This window comes from Bolinopsis microptera, chromosome 9 (genome assembly GCF_026151205.1).
Source record: "Bolinopsis microptera isolate Bmic1 chromosome 9, MBARI_Bmic_1.0, whole genome shotgun sequence".
Classification (NCBI taxonomy): domain Eukaryota; kingdom Metazoa; phylum Ctenophora; class Tentaculata; order Lobata; family Bolinopsidae; genus Bolinopsis; species Bolinopsis microptera.
In genome coordinates, this window is record NC_087080.1 from 3,827,258 (window position 1) to 3,843,121 (window position 15,864).

At 39.0% G+C, this 15,864-nt stretch overlaps 2 protein-coding genes across 4 annotated transcripts; one reads left to right on the top strand and one right to left on the bottom strand.

Moving 5' to 3' along the window:
• The first annotated feature begins 217 nt into the window (after nucleotides 1-217).
• Nucleotides 218-5,701, top strand: LOC134820910 (endophilin-A3-like). 2 transcript variants are annotated; one of them, XM_063831558.1, is made up of 5 exons: nucleotides 218-331; nucleotides 3,613-3,754; nucleotides 4,553-4,809; nucleotides 4,985-5,274; nucleotides 5,487-5,701. In XM_063831558.1, the coding sequence occupies exons 1-5, from the start codon at nucleotides 236-238 to the stop codon at nucleotides 5,539-5,541; spliced, it is 840 nt and encodes a 279-aa protein (XP_063687628.1). In that variant the 5' UTR covers nucleotides 218-235; the 3' UTR covers nucleotides 5,542-5,701. The 2 variants fall into 2 exon arrangements, with proteins under 2 accessions (XP_063687628.1, XP_063687629.1); XM_063831559.1 differs by lacking the exon at nucleotides 218-331 and adding an exon at nucleotides 2,985-3,086 and having other exon boundaries at nucleotides 5,487-5,636.
• Nucleotides 5,702-5,762: 61 nt separating this feature from the next.
• On the bottom strand, nucleotides 5,763-15,764 carry LOC134820908 (transforming growth factor beta-1 proprotein-like). Of its 2 annotated transcripts, XM_063831557.1 has the most exons (10): nucleotides 15,485-15,764; nucleotides 15,162-15,300; nucleotides 10,000-10,167; nucleotides 9,581-9,660; nucleotides 9,116-9,298; nucleotides 8,842-8,960; nucleotides 8,411-8,513; nucleotides 7,231-7,426; nucleotides 6,861-6,955; nucleotides 5,763-6,617 (listed from the first exon to the last, which is right to left on the bottom strand). In XM_063831557.1, the coding sequence occupies exons 3-10, from the start codon at nucleotides 10,163-10,165 to the stop codon at nucleotides 6,570-6,572; spliced, it is 990 nt and encodes a 329-aa protein (XP_063687627.1). In that variant the 5' UTR covers nucleotides 10,166-10,167; nucleotides 15,162-15,300; nucleotides 15,485-15,764; the 3' UTR covers nucleotides 5,763-6,569. The 2 variants fall into 2 exon arrangements, with proteins under 2 accessions (XP_063687627.1, XP_063687626.1); XM_063831556.1 differs by lacking the exon at nucleotides 15,485-15,764 and having other exon boundaries at nucleotides 9,104-9,298; nucleotides 15,162-15,243.
• Nucleotides 15,765-15,864: the final 100 nt, after the last annotated feature.

A 15,864-nucleotide genomic window follows, 5' to 3' on the forward strand; every position in this document is an offset into this window, starting at 1 on the left:
GGAGAGTTTTATTATTTTTTTTTGTTGGTATCTCCCAGATAATTTCGCTGCATTCATAGCCCAATTTGTTTTTCTGGGTAAAAAGGCAATATAATTTATCACCATACTTATTTTGGAATACATTTTCGTTTTGTAAATTGTTTAGGTAATTGATTAACTTGAAAGATTTCAATCAACAAAACCCAACATAAACTACAACTCTAACCCCTTCTCGCTCAGCAGCTAGCTATCCAAGATGTTTAAGCCAGAGGAGGAATGCCAGGCGCACGCCGTCAAGACTTTCACCGAGTTCAACCACTTCTTTATGCACTGTTCTCGTCGTTTTGCTCAGGTTTGTGGTTTAATGTGTTGGGTAATATGATCGTTTGAGAACTGTGAAATAACCGTTTAGACGTAAAGAATCGTAAAATAAACGTTTGAGAATGAGAACCGTAGAATAACTGGTCAAAGATGTGACCGTTTGAGAACTGTGGTATAACCGTTTAATAGTAGTAGTAGTACTAGTAGTACTAGTAGCACTAGTAGTGGTAGTAGAGCGATAGTTTGAAATCTCAGTTTATTAGATATACACCATAACATAAGGAATGTAAAATAACCATCTACCACGTTTAAAAAAATACTGATCGAATGGTATTACTATTGCAATACAGAACCTTGAAATAACCAGTAGAGGTGACCGTTTGGGTGTTTGCGTACTGTTAAATGTTTTGTTTGTTGAAATTTAGGAGTGTTTAAGAGCCGTGAAATATCCGTTTAGTTCATGATGTATACAACTGAATCCAGTTCAAATAGATCATAAAGCTTCATTTTTGTGTTGACACCAATCCGCGAATGAAACGTTTTTAAACATTCTATGTCTGTCTACACGATTTGAATTGTGGCATCCCACAATGTTTAATGTTACAAAGTATATTTTAAATGTTCAAAATGCTCTATTGTTTAATAGAATAAACCACAGCTTTATGTTTATTGGTGGACAGCTGTCACATATCAAAAAAAACCCCCATACCGCATGAAACATACTCCGAAACTTTGATCAGCATGATACAATGCACCTGTGATATGATACATCTGGTAAAATCCGGCCTGTTTTGTCCGATCTTTCGCCTCTAAATCCACGTGAACAATAATTTAGAATTTGTCACTACGGGATGGAGCCAGCTCCTAGTAGGCTACATTATATCTTGTCTAAATCGGCCGAAGATGGGACGATTATCTAGTTACCTGCCCCTACTCACTTACAGCTTAATGTTTGAGAAACTAATAGACAGCAGGAATTTTTCAGATCCTGTCAGACGAATCCAATTTAAGCCAGACCACAATCAACCACCTGCCTAAAAGTTATTTAGTCATTTTTGGCCCTTTTTAAAAATTTGTCTCGTAATTTTTTGACAGGTAATTCGTACAGTCGTTTTTATTTGTAAGAATCAGTCTGCCGTCTACTGATGTCATAAAGTCGGACAGAAATTGCAGAAACAACAAAAACCCAATATCATTATTTTCAGCTATATAACTAGATCAATTTGTAATTATATAAATACTATTATGCTAGTGATAAGCTTGTGTTCTTAATCTTAAGAAATCAATTTGATGGCTTACTCTTAGCATTTAGTATAGATATAATATTAATTTGGTATTATCAGCACCTTAGTCTTAAAGTACTGAAATAATATTTGAAATAGACTGTTATTTTACGGAATTTACACCTGTGTTGAGACAAATGAATGTAATTACAAGGATTACAAGGATTACAACCAATGATTTGTATCGTTCTGAGACGGATCTTTAGGAGGCATGGTCGAAAAAGATTGGACTGACGCCAGTTACTTGGAGTTTAAGATATCTTTAAGGTTCGCTCAAATTTGTAGGCCATATTGGCCAGAGTTCATAGAAAGAGAATGTCAAAGGGACAAAGTAGTCAGTTATTTGCATAATTTTTAAGTTCAATGTCGTTTTCTTAATGGTATAACTCTATAAATATTGATCACACCTAAGTTAATATTTTGCAAACCTAGTTTTGGGAATAGTTATGTAACGGTCTCAAAATCTCAATGATAATGTTCGTCAATTCCTTTCATTGATTATTTGTGTTACATTTACTCAGATAAGAGTGACCAAAATTCAAGGTGCAAATGTAATGTGCATTGTGCATGCTTATCACGTAAAACTTTCATGATTTAAGCTGACAAGGAAATGCTTCGTATTTTTAGCTAAGTAAAACGGTTATGTAATGGTCTCAAAATTCCAATGATAATTTTCGTCAATTCCTGGATTATTTGCGTTACATATTCATATGAGAGAAATCAAAATTCAAGGTGCAAATGTAATGTGCATGCTGATCACGTAAAACTTTTATGATTTAAGCTGCTAAGGAAATGCTTATTATTTTTAGCTAAGTGAAAGCCAATCACTATTCGGATGATCTCAACTAATCTAAATTAAGATTGGGACTTGAACCAGGAAATGCAACCATTTTAGAAGGATGATGTTATGGACTCAAGCACCGTAATCATTTGTTGTCGTTGAATTTCACCTTGCTTCCACGTCTTAGATTATATTTAATCTTGTTTTTGATACATTTTCCCGGAAGTTTTATTGCAACTCAACTAACTGAACCCCACAATTAGCATTATAAAATAGTATTACAATCTACACCATCAACCCGGCTACTGACCATCGTTTTTACACAGCAACTAAAACGTTCCTTAAATCTTGATAATCAAATTTTAAGCCATATTCCCCGACCTGATAGATTGTCCCATTGTTTGGGAGAGACTTTTCTGATGCTTGCCTTACAACAAAGCGCTGTCTAGTTTCGGTATTTGACTACAATTTTCAGGGGAACCACCCCCTAGTTTCAGGGGTTTATCTCTTAGCACTGGGTGATGTATTCTGCATTTCCCGACTGGGATACATCCTATATTTCCTTTTACACAGCAATCCAACGACGTGATCTTTTCTAAAATCATCCCGCTTGTAGATAACTAGCCGATATGAAGTACGAAAAGATCGACCGCAAAGCTGAGGGCTCAGCGGGAAAGCAATTTGCCCATTTCGTAAAAGTGGGATATAATAGGGCGAGACAGGTAAAATAATACTTTTAGTTACAGATTAGGCAGGTTACATGTACCTGCACGATGTAGGTATAACACTACATGTGGGTATCATAACCTGTAATCTATCGTATTCTGACTGTGTCACGATGAGCTAACCATACATTTGGGAGAGACTTAGACTTGAGCCAATAGTCAATATTATATCTGAGGGTAGTTTTAAGTCTGTTGTCGTCATAGTCTAAGGCTAGATGAGTACCTATGTTTGTGTCCCCATTTTCATTAGACTGACATATTATCAACCGTAAAATTCGGAGAGAATAGATTAGTAATTCAAGGGCGACTTTTAAGGACAAACTGAAATTACGTTAACACCATTCCGTTATTGTGATAAATACTTTTGGGACCAAATGTTGAATGTGGAGTTGATAATCGCATCTGTGGACTGTAACAGCAAACAATATAATCGCACACCTGCACAAAGTCCCAGTGACACATCAATTTAAAATATTCATTTCTACAGAGGTGTGAATTCCCCTGACACAGTCCCACTTTTCAGGTAACCGGAGAGAAAATGGGGACAGTACAGAGAACCGACTACGACCGTGAATTCCAGGACTTGTGCAACAGGGTCGATAAACACGCCTTTTGGGCCAGCATGTTGACCTCCAAAGTCGAGCTGGTTCTCCAACCCAATCCTGGTAAATGAAACTTTCTAATTCGGGCAATGATATCAACAATAATGAAAATATTAGCCCCTCCACTTGGAGTCAAATGATGATAAGATTAAGGGTAACTGGAATTCGAGTGACTCAAATGTGAGTTTCTTATCATTAGTGCTGCACATCTTCCGTTACACTCGAGCAAATAGAGATTTTTATTAGGCACAATGGTCATGCTGTTTGGAAGTGAGATTAAGTCATTTTAGAGTCTGCAAACTTTGGTTCCTATTCTACGGTTCGTTGCACTAACCCTAAGAAACAGCATTATGATTAAGTTGGTCTCTTTTTGTTGTGGCTTTTCTGGAACCATTTTTTGACATTTTAAACCTTCTACAGGAATAAAACCTTATCGTGCCCACATTTAACAGCCCAACTCACACCAACAAAATACGCCATTATTTATATTTATCTGAAACGCTTCATTGCCGGACTAGTTAAAGGCCGAAAATGCGAGAAAGTGTGGTTTAGTAAGGGGGTCTGATGCCCTAAATGACAGCTATCTCCAATGTTACCTTGTCATCATAGTGTCAGAACGGCTTTTTATGCCAATCACAATTTTAGAGCGACCATAACAACATTCAATCGGTAAATTCTGGTTAGGAAATACTTTTCTCCCAGACGACATAAACTCATCAAAATCCTACTTAAGCTCTAATTTGTCACACGGTTTAGAGAAGCATACTAAATTTCATCTAGCCTGGACATTAAATTGGCATGGTAAAATCTACCAAATCCAAGCGATAAGAATTATAAATCCTTATTACTATCTCTTTTCAGCCTACCGATTCGAGGATTTCGTCACCGAAAAGATCGGAAACGATCGTGAAATCCGTCACACCTATACCGAACAGCTGGGAATCTGCATGCTGAACGCTGGAAGTGACATGAGCGCCTCCGACTACGGACAAGCCCTCCTGATCATGGGAGACTACGAGAACAGGATCGGAGAAAGCGAACACAAGATGATCAAGGAAGCTTTCTATAAGTTCGTCAAACCCTTCATGGATTCCGCCAGCAAAGAGGGTGCCATCAATGTAAGATTTACTTCATCACTTAAAATCGGGGGTCTTTCGAATAACATCAAAAGTCAAAGTAATTTCAGGCTAATGCATTAAAAGAGACAAGTTTCTTAATGACTAAGCTGGAAGTCTATTACAAAACAATTATATCCCTCAAAACCCCATTATAACCCTTTTAATGCCACTTCAGACCGAACGAAGAACTTTAACCGCACTCAGACTGGATCTTGATGCCGCCAAGAACCGTGTCAGAGCCGCCAAGACCGCCGACGAGATGAAAGAACTTGAACAGTTCGTGGATGAAGCCCAGAAGAAGTTCGATGAGCAGTACGAACTGACTAGGGAAATCCTCGAGGAGAGGGACCAAAAGAACGCAGAGATGGTGTGTCATGTCGAGGACTTGACTACCGTCCAAGTTGAATACTTTAAGCAGGCCTATGATCTTGCTGTTGAGATGCAGCAGAAAGTCATGAACCGACCGTAAGTTAAGCTAATACTCAAGACCAGATTTTACGATCAATTAGAATCGTTTAAATCCCTCTCAAAACCTTTTGAACTTAATTGTTTGCATTAAGCGGCCGTGTAATTTATGCAGACGCTGATATTTCCATCTCTGAATTGAAAAATGACAGAACCCTAACCTTATTATGAATATGGTGTTTGCGGTCCAAATTAAATGAGTTTCTTTTCAGAACCAAGGGAAAAGATGCCCGACAAAGGAAGGTTTCATCAAGTGATGAGGAATAAATTAATTACCAGAAGAAATTAATAATATAATTAATGTAAGATCAAAGCAGAGACAATGATTCATGTTTGGGGTAGATTTACTTGTAGTAGTTGGGGTACTTGTAATTGATATGTTATTTATCAATCATTATAGTAAATACGATTGTAAATAGCTTACCAGAAAATTGGTGTTGTTCATTGGTAAAAATTCGGGTGGATATTAAACAAAATTAAAGAAGGAGTTAAAAGATTGGTGAAATCAAAATTCTGGCTAATATACAGATTCATTATCATATATATTTTAAATTTAAACTCTTATTTACATCAAAATTCAAACTAAACCTAAATTAAATTCCTCGAATTCAAAGCCGATATGTTGTGGACCTTCTTTCTATCATTTTCTGAGTCAATTCAGAGGGAATTGTTTATCAAATACATGCTTATTTTAGCGTAGGGCGATAGCCGGAAATGAAATTTTTAAAAAGAAACGTACACTCATGCCAGGAGGAAATCTTTATTGCGACAAAGGTATCGACTTCAGTAACTGTAAGATAAAATCAAAATTTAAAGCAAAATAGAAATAAAGCACACACACAAGCACGCATCTTAGAGTTATAGTTTAACTTAACACAACATTTGATGCTGTTTTCAACAATTCAAAAATATTCCTTGAAAGAATTTTGCTGATTTCCACTTTCAACAAAGAAAAAGTTCAAATAATAAATTTTAGTCCGTTTTCTAGCTAGGTCCTATCAAAACGCGTCAAAACAATCGCTACAAAATAATGTTACTATAAATCTGATCATCATACATAAATAACACACACAGTACATTTCGGTCTCTCCAATTCTCATCAGTCATTTGAACCCATGGTCTCAGAAAAATCCCTCTTACCTTCTAGAGTTCTGGAGAATATTCCAGAGAATATTCCACGGGTTCTTTCTCTGTGCTTCACGGTTCGAGGGCCACTAAAATGTGCTCATACGTTCGGTGCCTGGTTACTGGGGCGACGCAGCTGCGCGCCATGGAAACGCGTCACACGTGCAACTTCAAACACACTTACAGGAAGTAACTCTTAGGTCGTCAAACTTAATTATCTGAAAATAAGTTTTGTAAATTACAAGGCCATTTTCTTATATTTGAATACCTATCCCAGAATCTACTAGTACTAGACACTAAACTGTTTGAGGTGAAAGTTCTTAAATAAATATTGATAGATTACAAATATTTTGAGCTCATAAATAATTATAGCTCATAAATATCTTAAGCTTATAAATATTAATATCTCATAAATATTAACATATAATTTAATAACTTTAACAAGTAAATATATAATATACCTGATTCTCAACAGTGATGGCCTCGGCAGCCTCGTATTTAGCCGGCACACAACACGGTTCATACACTGATTCTCTTATCTGCTCTGCGTACTGACCTAAAACATGTTCGAAATAGTTTTGTGGTTTTCAGCAATCTGTGCTGGTGGTCGGCGGTCGACAATAGAAGTATGCTATGAATGCTATGTTCACAAGCATTTCGAAATATGATAACAGTTGTCTGCACGCTATCCCGCAGAAATACGATAACAATAGGTATGTAGGCATGATTTATCTGAATTGAGCTAAGAATGTGAATGGAGGGGATGATTCATCTCACCTAAGATAACAATATGATTTATCTCACCTAAGATAAGAATATGATTTATCTCACCTAAGATAAGAGTGTGAAGGGGTGGATCCTCAGTTTTCCACAGATAAGGACAGCTGCCAGAACAGTAGTTAACGTACACACCCTGAGGGGCCCGGATGGAGGGTATGGACATGTCTTTATCAAACTGAAGGTAAAGGAGTCGCACCCCACACTTACCCTCATCCTGGTCATCAGGGCTCAGCCAGTAACTTGGTTCCTGAAATAAACTTCCATAACTATTGGCCAACTTAAGAACACGTATGTTTAAGACTGTTTAAGACTCTTCCTGCTCGATGAATAAATGTTTTGTAAACACTGATTAAGAGTTATCAGTTATGTATACATTTTGCGGAGAGGGAATATTCTTATGTTTAAAGCATGTTTAACGACTTTTACCCATCGTCCAGTTTTCCATATTTTTGGGAAATCGGATAGAATATAAATAACTATCCTAGTCATTGTGCTATATCGTTAGTTTGAACTTTTTTTTTGAGTAAGGAATCTCCAAAAATTACTTTGTGCATATCCCAAACGGGGAACTTAAAAAGTTCCGAAAAACGTTTTCCTGTAAATTAACCCATTTCGAACCCTGTCAAAGGTCGCAGTAAAGCCCTATTTGGGAATTTCACCCGGACAATTTTAAGTAAAGTTCAAATTCCTCCGATAAACGTGACTAATAAATCATCAATCGATAAAATCATGACCTTGCAAAAGAAAGTCAATAACAGCCTACCAGAATTGCAGATTTTTGGCTATGTCAAAGGGAAGATCTAATAGTAATGCTCCACACCATGACGTTATTACCCAATTCAGACAGTTCTTGCTACCCCTAATACTTAAAATGAATTGAAAGGTAACTCTAACCACCAAGAACCGGCGTTAACAATTGAGCAGTGGCCCCCCGTAGCCAGCGACAGCTTAATCGATCGTTAAATTTCAGGGATTCTTCTAGGATATAGAGTCACGATACAGATAAAGAGTTGAGTGTAGTTGTAGCTGATAGAGCAGCTCGTCGTCTGTATTATATTGTATGTGCGCGCGTGTTTCCCGTCAAAAGAAATCGAGGAGTAAACTAATTTGCTTATTGACATTAAAGGCAAAGGCATGATATTATTAACACTAAAGTAACAAAATAATTAGTAATAGTTATACTTAGCCTTGAGTAAATTTATTATAGAAAAGAGTTACAAAGTTTACTTACATTAAATTTGCTGGCAGGAGTTCGGGCGTTGTCGTACCTTCGAGTAAAGTTGTTGACAACTTTCCTCTTAGACTGTCTACAACTTTTCAGAAATATTCTTGGCCTGAATGAAATGTTTTTAGAGACACATATTCCACGTTCTTCGGTAAACAGGAAATCACAAAAGAGAGTTTATACGATTAAATCGATAATAACAAGATAAGTAAACTGAGGTGATTATATCAGCTTTCAATAAAAACAAGTTAAGTAACGTAGGACGTTTTTATCAGGCCTCAGCTGGACTATACGACTGGAAGGCATAGCTTAATTCTATTATTAATATGTAGATTATTGAAAAAGGATTGAAAGTTGCACGTACAAATAATAGTCTTGGCGAAACAAGGGCGATTGAATCAACCTTGACAAATGATGACATAATGGATCTGACTTACTTGTGTTCGCCGATAATTCCTGATTTGAAATGGGGCAGCAAGTTCTTCTGCAAGTCCAACTTGTGAGGCCTTACTTCAAAACGTATCAGAACCTTGTTTCGTGTATCTTTTACTAACTCCTGTTAAAAAAAACGGTTATAGCAATATAAAATGCCTCCATATTACTTTGTAATTGAGCGCTAACTTTCTCACTCTGTAACGAGACATGATAAAAAAAAGTTGAATTACAAAGAACAAAAAAAGAAATAAAAAAGTAAAATACCTGCTCACTAACCTCAGGAAGCGAGTTATCGTCAATAAAAGCGTCGTACACATTGAAATTCTTCCAGCCCCGGACGTTTTGGCCCAGCTGTTTACTGTCCAGAACGTAGAGTCCCCTAAGGAGGACCTCTATCCGTTGGGGTTGCCGTGTAGACTGTCCCTGTTGGTACAGACGCAGCTCTGCGCTGCAGAGTGACTGAAACCAGATCAAATTATGGGGTGCCAGAAAATCAAGGAGGTGTACAAAACCTTCGGGTCGGGAATTGTTCCGGGCATTAGAACCGATAAATAGAGAAGGAAAAAATGGGGTGTCGGTTAATGGCAAAGGGCAAGTAATGGCTGGCCGCAAACCGATTGCAGACAAAATCGCAAAAAATATGTCTGGATGGCGAGTTAGCGTTCAATCAAATAGGTTACACGCCGAATGTATAGAAAATATAAAATCCTTACAGTTAAAAGAGAAAATGTGAAGTTAAACCTTTTCTCTGGTGTGGCGTAGTAGGTTTCTGTTTATTGTAAAGTTTAGGAAAAGTGATTCGGTGTTCTCCAGCGAAGATTCTGAAACGATGAATTTGGCGTCATGTAAACGTGATTTTGTTGGAAATCCGACTATATCAAAATTACAGAGCTAAGTATTTGTACGAATTACAGAAAATGATCGTTTGCAGCATGGATAGGAAATACAATTGTCGGGTGTCTGACTTCTGACCAAACTTAAGGCACGCCCCGCTTTAATCCAGATTAAACGAAGCTAATCTCGGCCAGTTCAAACGGAAAATATTCCTAAGATGTGTAATTTAGTGCGTAAAGTCACAAAAATAGTTCACAGTCATACGACGAGGAGCCACAAAAGGGATAGGATCATATTGATATAAAAACTCGCAGATCAAATCATACCTGGGTGTATGACAATGAGGTCGGTGTTATCTGATTTGCAACACCTAGAATTTAGGTACTGGGTCTCTGATGTCATGAAGTAATCGACAAACAGGTTCCGGGAGAGGGATGGAATGATGAGGGATAAGAACCATGTTAGGGCGGGGAGGGACACAACGCGCTTCATTCCTGGTAGGTTGTGGGGTTAGAGGGTGGTTACAAACATGGTTATTAACAATAATCATGATTATTAACATGGTTAGGCAAGTTTAAAAATTGGATTATAAGTGTTTCTACTATCGAATATCAATACGTGTGCAGATGAATTCAAAAGTAGTAAATAATTAAATAATGAATAGTTTTTCCTGGACGTGTTTGTATACGCCGAGAGACAGCAGAACAATGCAATTGTAGAAACAACTTATAAAGAAATTAAAGTAATTACATAACAATGTCTGTAACTTATAAATAAAGAGCTAGAATTTTCTAAACCGGGTTAAGCCCCAAATTAGGCAACAACAAAAACTTGGACAACAGAACGAAAATAAATATTTTATGGCGTCGTGAAAAATTAGCGACAGATATCAAATATGAGTTGAGCGAAGCAGCGTCTGCCAAACGCGCATCAAGTACTCCACACCCACTCACAGTTGTAATACCGACGAAATGCTGGCGTCTAGCAAAAGGTTTCATTCGTCATATTTATAGCGCTGATAAACGAGGCAAATTAACGTTACACCGCTATTCAACAAAGGGAAAGAAACGCAAACCTATAAGACTGGAGCTAACTTCAGGGCCCTAAGTGGAAGCTTTAGTCCGGTGCAGGTACAATGACGAGGAAGACGTTCCCGCTATAGAGAAGTGAACATGCGATATTGTAGCGGGGGGTGGGGTACCAGCACATTCCACCTTAGATTTCAGACATATTATGTGGCCTGCATGTAGAGTGAGGTAGGCGTGTGGGGGAGTAATTTCATGTGATCTTCCCCACTTGAGAAGGAGAAGCAGGTGATAATAGAAGAGCAGCTCAATTATTGCAGGAGACATGGTGATTTGAACTGAAATTGACAAGCAGTCGTACGTGCAGCGTGCTTTTAACGTGTCACGTGAATTTTATCTATCAGTGTTCTTCACGTATCAACACAATCCTGCAGCGACACTTCGCCGAAAGAAAACGCATTCGTCTACTTTTAAACGCCGACTAAAACTAATAACATAGATAAACCTAGACGATAAAATATAACAATCACAACGATCTCTATATATATAATATATACTTGAAGCAAGTAGAATTATAGTATCGATTAGAAGGGTATCCATATATTCTATTTTATACTAGCGATATGGATGAAGAGCCGGTGTGCCGTTTAGGGACCGAATCATCCCCCATCAGCACTCACCGTGCAAGCGCATCCTGGTCATGATAGTGACCACCAGGAACCTATTGGAGATAACTAGACGATAACAGAAAGCAGGTCTCGCTAACGGAGCTATCGTTATATATGTTTGGTCAGGGCAGTAATTACATTACGATAAACCGCCTAATAGTTTTACAACTCTATGGATCATCCGGCGCGTAATCCCCACGGCATAAAATATACAACATTCTTTATTTTTCTTTCTTCGAGTCGCAAAAAAGTAATTTAGCTGGAGCGAGGGCCGTGTAACTACTGGGACTATTATAAATAGTTGTGTGGAACACTCATATTAGATGAGAGGGTACATGTGATGATCATTGAAAGAGCTGATTGGAGCTGTAATTGGTTGATTAAATAGCCGGATCATTTCGGAGCGGAAAAATGGGAATGATGATGTGACAGACCGTTGGGCCCAGCTATTTGATCGTTTAGAAGAAGAAGTAAAGTTGTAACAAGTGAAGGATAGTCTAGACGGACTAGACACTCTAATCCCATTGCCTGGGTAACTGGTGGCAGCCCGTGTCTGGTCACCAAGCCGAAACAAGTAGAAAATATACCCGGACAAGCTGATGTTCTGCCGGATGGGAGCTAGAGGAGGGTTAATTACCACTGCTATCACAACCCCCTGATATAACGGGAGGTCATTACACCTGGTCCCTGGACCAGGGTGTCAACGGTAACAAGCAGGAAGGATGCGGAGGACTAAGGGGAAGCAGTAGGAGGTGGTGAGCGTGTGAGAGGAGTTGCAACCAAGAATGCTGTGTGACCACAGAGCACCAACACGAACAATTAAATGTAACAAATCTAGCTGAGCTAATTAAACTCTACAGGGGACCTTGGCAAGGCAAAGACATGTGGGTTTTGAGCCCATGATGCGTAAAGGGTAATGAAATGATAGATTTGGGTTGGATCTACTGAATTTTTTGTATATGAAGAGTAAGTGGCTACCTGTCCCGCATACAGAGCCCCCTATCATTTATCATAAAGGGATTTGCCGTTCCCAAAAGCTGGGCAATGACCACAGTAGCAGTATTATAGATTCACTTTAAAACGTTTTAAGTTCACAATTTCTAATATTAGCACCACTGTGCACCAATAACCATGATAACGGCTGCTCTTTAGCACAGTCCATTATATTACATATTATGCGGATAAATTGGAGTTCTAGTACAGTGATATCGCATATCATTATAGTTATAACAGGTAAACTGAAACAGAGGAGACCGGCGTCACGGAGGGGAATGAGCTAATGAGCTGACAAAAGAAGAGAGGAATACCGTGCTGGTGATGTGCTGCCACTCCTCTTACTTCAGCACAAACAGCACTCAAACAAGGAAAAGAGAGGAGGAGGGACAGCACTGCTGCTCAGCTGCTGTAGGAGAGCGACTACAGAGTTGGAGAGGAATTGAATATGTGAGCGCTCTCTCCGGACACATGTCTACAGCTAGTTATATTATATTTATATACTCAACCGAAACCAAACACTAGAAACAATGTCGTCGCGTCTGGAGGGAGAATGTGGGATGAGAAGAGTTGCAATATGTTAGACAGGGTCTACAACAATGAACGACAGGAAGACATATCTCAGGCCAGGGTCAGGTCACGAGAAGTAGCTCACATGAACTGATCCTGAATTTACTTAACTCCGGGAGTTACAAATTAAAGCTACGAGACAAGTGGCTGGAATAGTGGGGGTCACAGATCCCCACCTCTCTGTGGGCAGGATCCTACAATAATTAGATATCGTGGTCTCATCTTGACAGATCCAGAAGAGACAGCACGAGCTAAATGGACTTGTACCAATGGTGGCTGTGAAGGTAAACGATTACATATATAACTGTATAACTCTATAAGTGATTACATATCGTGGGCACATGATGATGTGAGCCAGGAATGAGTAGCCATTGAACTGTTTCACGCGTGAAACAGACAAGAAGCTATTTAAGGAAGTTGTAATGAGCTAAAATAGTTTTAAAAGGTACAGCCTTATCACATGGCCAACATGCAGGTGTCTGGAATGAAGAAGACAGGGGACTACCTACAACAAGAATGACGGAAAAGTAACAACCCCATAATGACTGGCAGGGGATGACATAACACCCAAACCCCACGTTACTTTCCGATTAAACCTATTAACCTATATCCTCGGTAGACTTAACGACAATTTAACGAGCAAGATCACTGATAAGTCAAGGGCACGTATCTCTCAACTTAAGACACTGTTGTCTAATCAGATCACGGGAGATATGAAAGGACAGCGGCTACATGCCCACATAGTAATGGGAGCAGGGACGAAGGCACCTAATAATCACCTATAAAAAGAAACGTAAAGACGTAAGCATTTTTATGATTCTAGACAAATGCTTGGAATTTAGTGGCGGAAGGGTCTCGCTACAAGTTCCCCGGATCCTAGGTTTCAAAGTCAGGTCAATTAACACGACTGCTGGAGGAATCCTGGATATGCGGTAGCGGAATAGCGGAGACTACACTACTTCAAGTAACAATCAAAACCTAGCACATACAACACATATTAATGCTAGGAATTTGTTAAAATAGGTAAATTGAAGTCGAAAAAGCGTCAAGAATTCACAAAAAGTAGCTGCGAGTGGAGGGAGTGTGTAGAGGTAGGATTGTGCCGATGTTTGGATTGCGTGTTATACACGGACAAGCTCTCTACCAGCCCCCGCACCTTCCAGTACATATTTGAAGTGTATAAATAGAACAGTGAACAGTCACATATAGGGGGACGACGACCAATCGGGGATCGTGTGGTGAACCACGTGCTGTGACGTCACCATCAGGGTTAACGTGTCGAGGGATACAGCGCCGGTGGTGCTTGGGCGTGTCACGTGGGGAGAATGCTGGGCGCTGATTGGCTCGTTGTCACACTTCCGGGCTCTCATTGGACAGTTTTTGGGCGACCCTAACCCGGCAGCTCGACATCCGTGCCTGGCCACAATTATACCTCGTTACTGAGGTACACCAATCTGCATATTATATAACTTACGTCTTACGTCTTGCATATCCAACCTCCTGCATAAACCTTAGTTCGGTAAAGTTGAAGAGTTGAAGGCCGGATGGCCTTCCAAATAAATAAAGTGGGACTTAGGAGCCGAGAATATTTTGAATACCTGAGTCGAACCAAAATACCGAAATATATTTAATCTCTGCATAATTGGTGTTATTATTAGAGCCCCGGAAATTACAAGCAAGTCTCATACATTAACAAAATTAAGCAACATTTTGCGAGCATACTATTTATGTTGGTCAACTTCTTACAGGCCTCACGGGGGAGCTGTTTTACAAGTGGACAACAAAAGGACGGTTTAAATTAGAGCTTAACACAAATTAAAAAATTCACAGCTCTCTCAGCGATTTTAAAATATCTTCAAACTTATCGGATGACCGTACTTCACTATCAACTCGGTCACGTGATGTAAAAATTTGTTTAAATAATCTTGCTACATCTTTGAGCGCGGTGAATTTTAACATCGTGCATTTGAATTTCCGGCATTCTGCTATCTATTTGTTAAATGTAAAATACTCGAGTTTAAGTTCGTAACAAACTAATTTACCATCATTTTAGTTATGAAAAATAAATTGAAGCTCTGGAACTGGAAGATGGATCACAAGTGCACGACTCCAAGGGTTCAAATTAATCTGTGGATGGTAGCGCGCTCATCTTGTTAAATCTAAGATAACCTAGAATAGTTGGACTTTCTCGTCACTTAAATTGTAGTTAATTTAAAAAGATCTAAGACGGACCTCATCAAATCCATAGAATTTCCCTCAGAATTTCTTCAGAAGCAGCTGGTAACACTGGTTGTGATCATATCTTGATTACTCCTCTTCCGTTCCACGTCATTCGTGTAATTCACCGATTTGTTAAACCATCTCCAACAACCTGAGGATATTTCAACATTTAAACAACAAGGAGACATGCCTGCAATACCTCTCCCTATTCTATAATACACTGTTTCAGTTGTCGTGAAGAAGAAGAAAAAAGGTGTCCGTGATGCAATGTTTTCTCCTGATAAGGTTTGTGTTACTAAGGAGTCGTGAGAGACTACGTACTAAGGTAAACGAACCCAGCAATTAATATCTTCTCCAAGAGGGTGAGTGGCACGAACTTGCGGCGAGTGTAACGAGGGGGAATCATGATCTCTCCTTCAGGTACTCTTCCAATTTGACCGTCCTTCCTGGGAACATATAGTCGCCTAGAGTCGTGGAGCTAGACTGTGTCCCTTGTACAGTCTTAGCGGATAGTATTGAGAAATCTACCCCGCATATGCGGGCAGTATCAAGGGTATCCCTGCATATTCGGATAGTATCGAGGGTTCTCTCCGCATATCCGGGCAACATAATGCTGTAAAATAGGGTGGGTGATTAGAGGTCTATTTTTGTATCGTAGTAATCAAGACAGCTAATGGAGTACCCGGAGTACTTAATCAGGAAAAGTAGTGTGCCG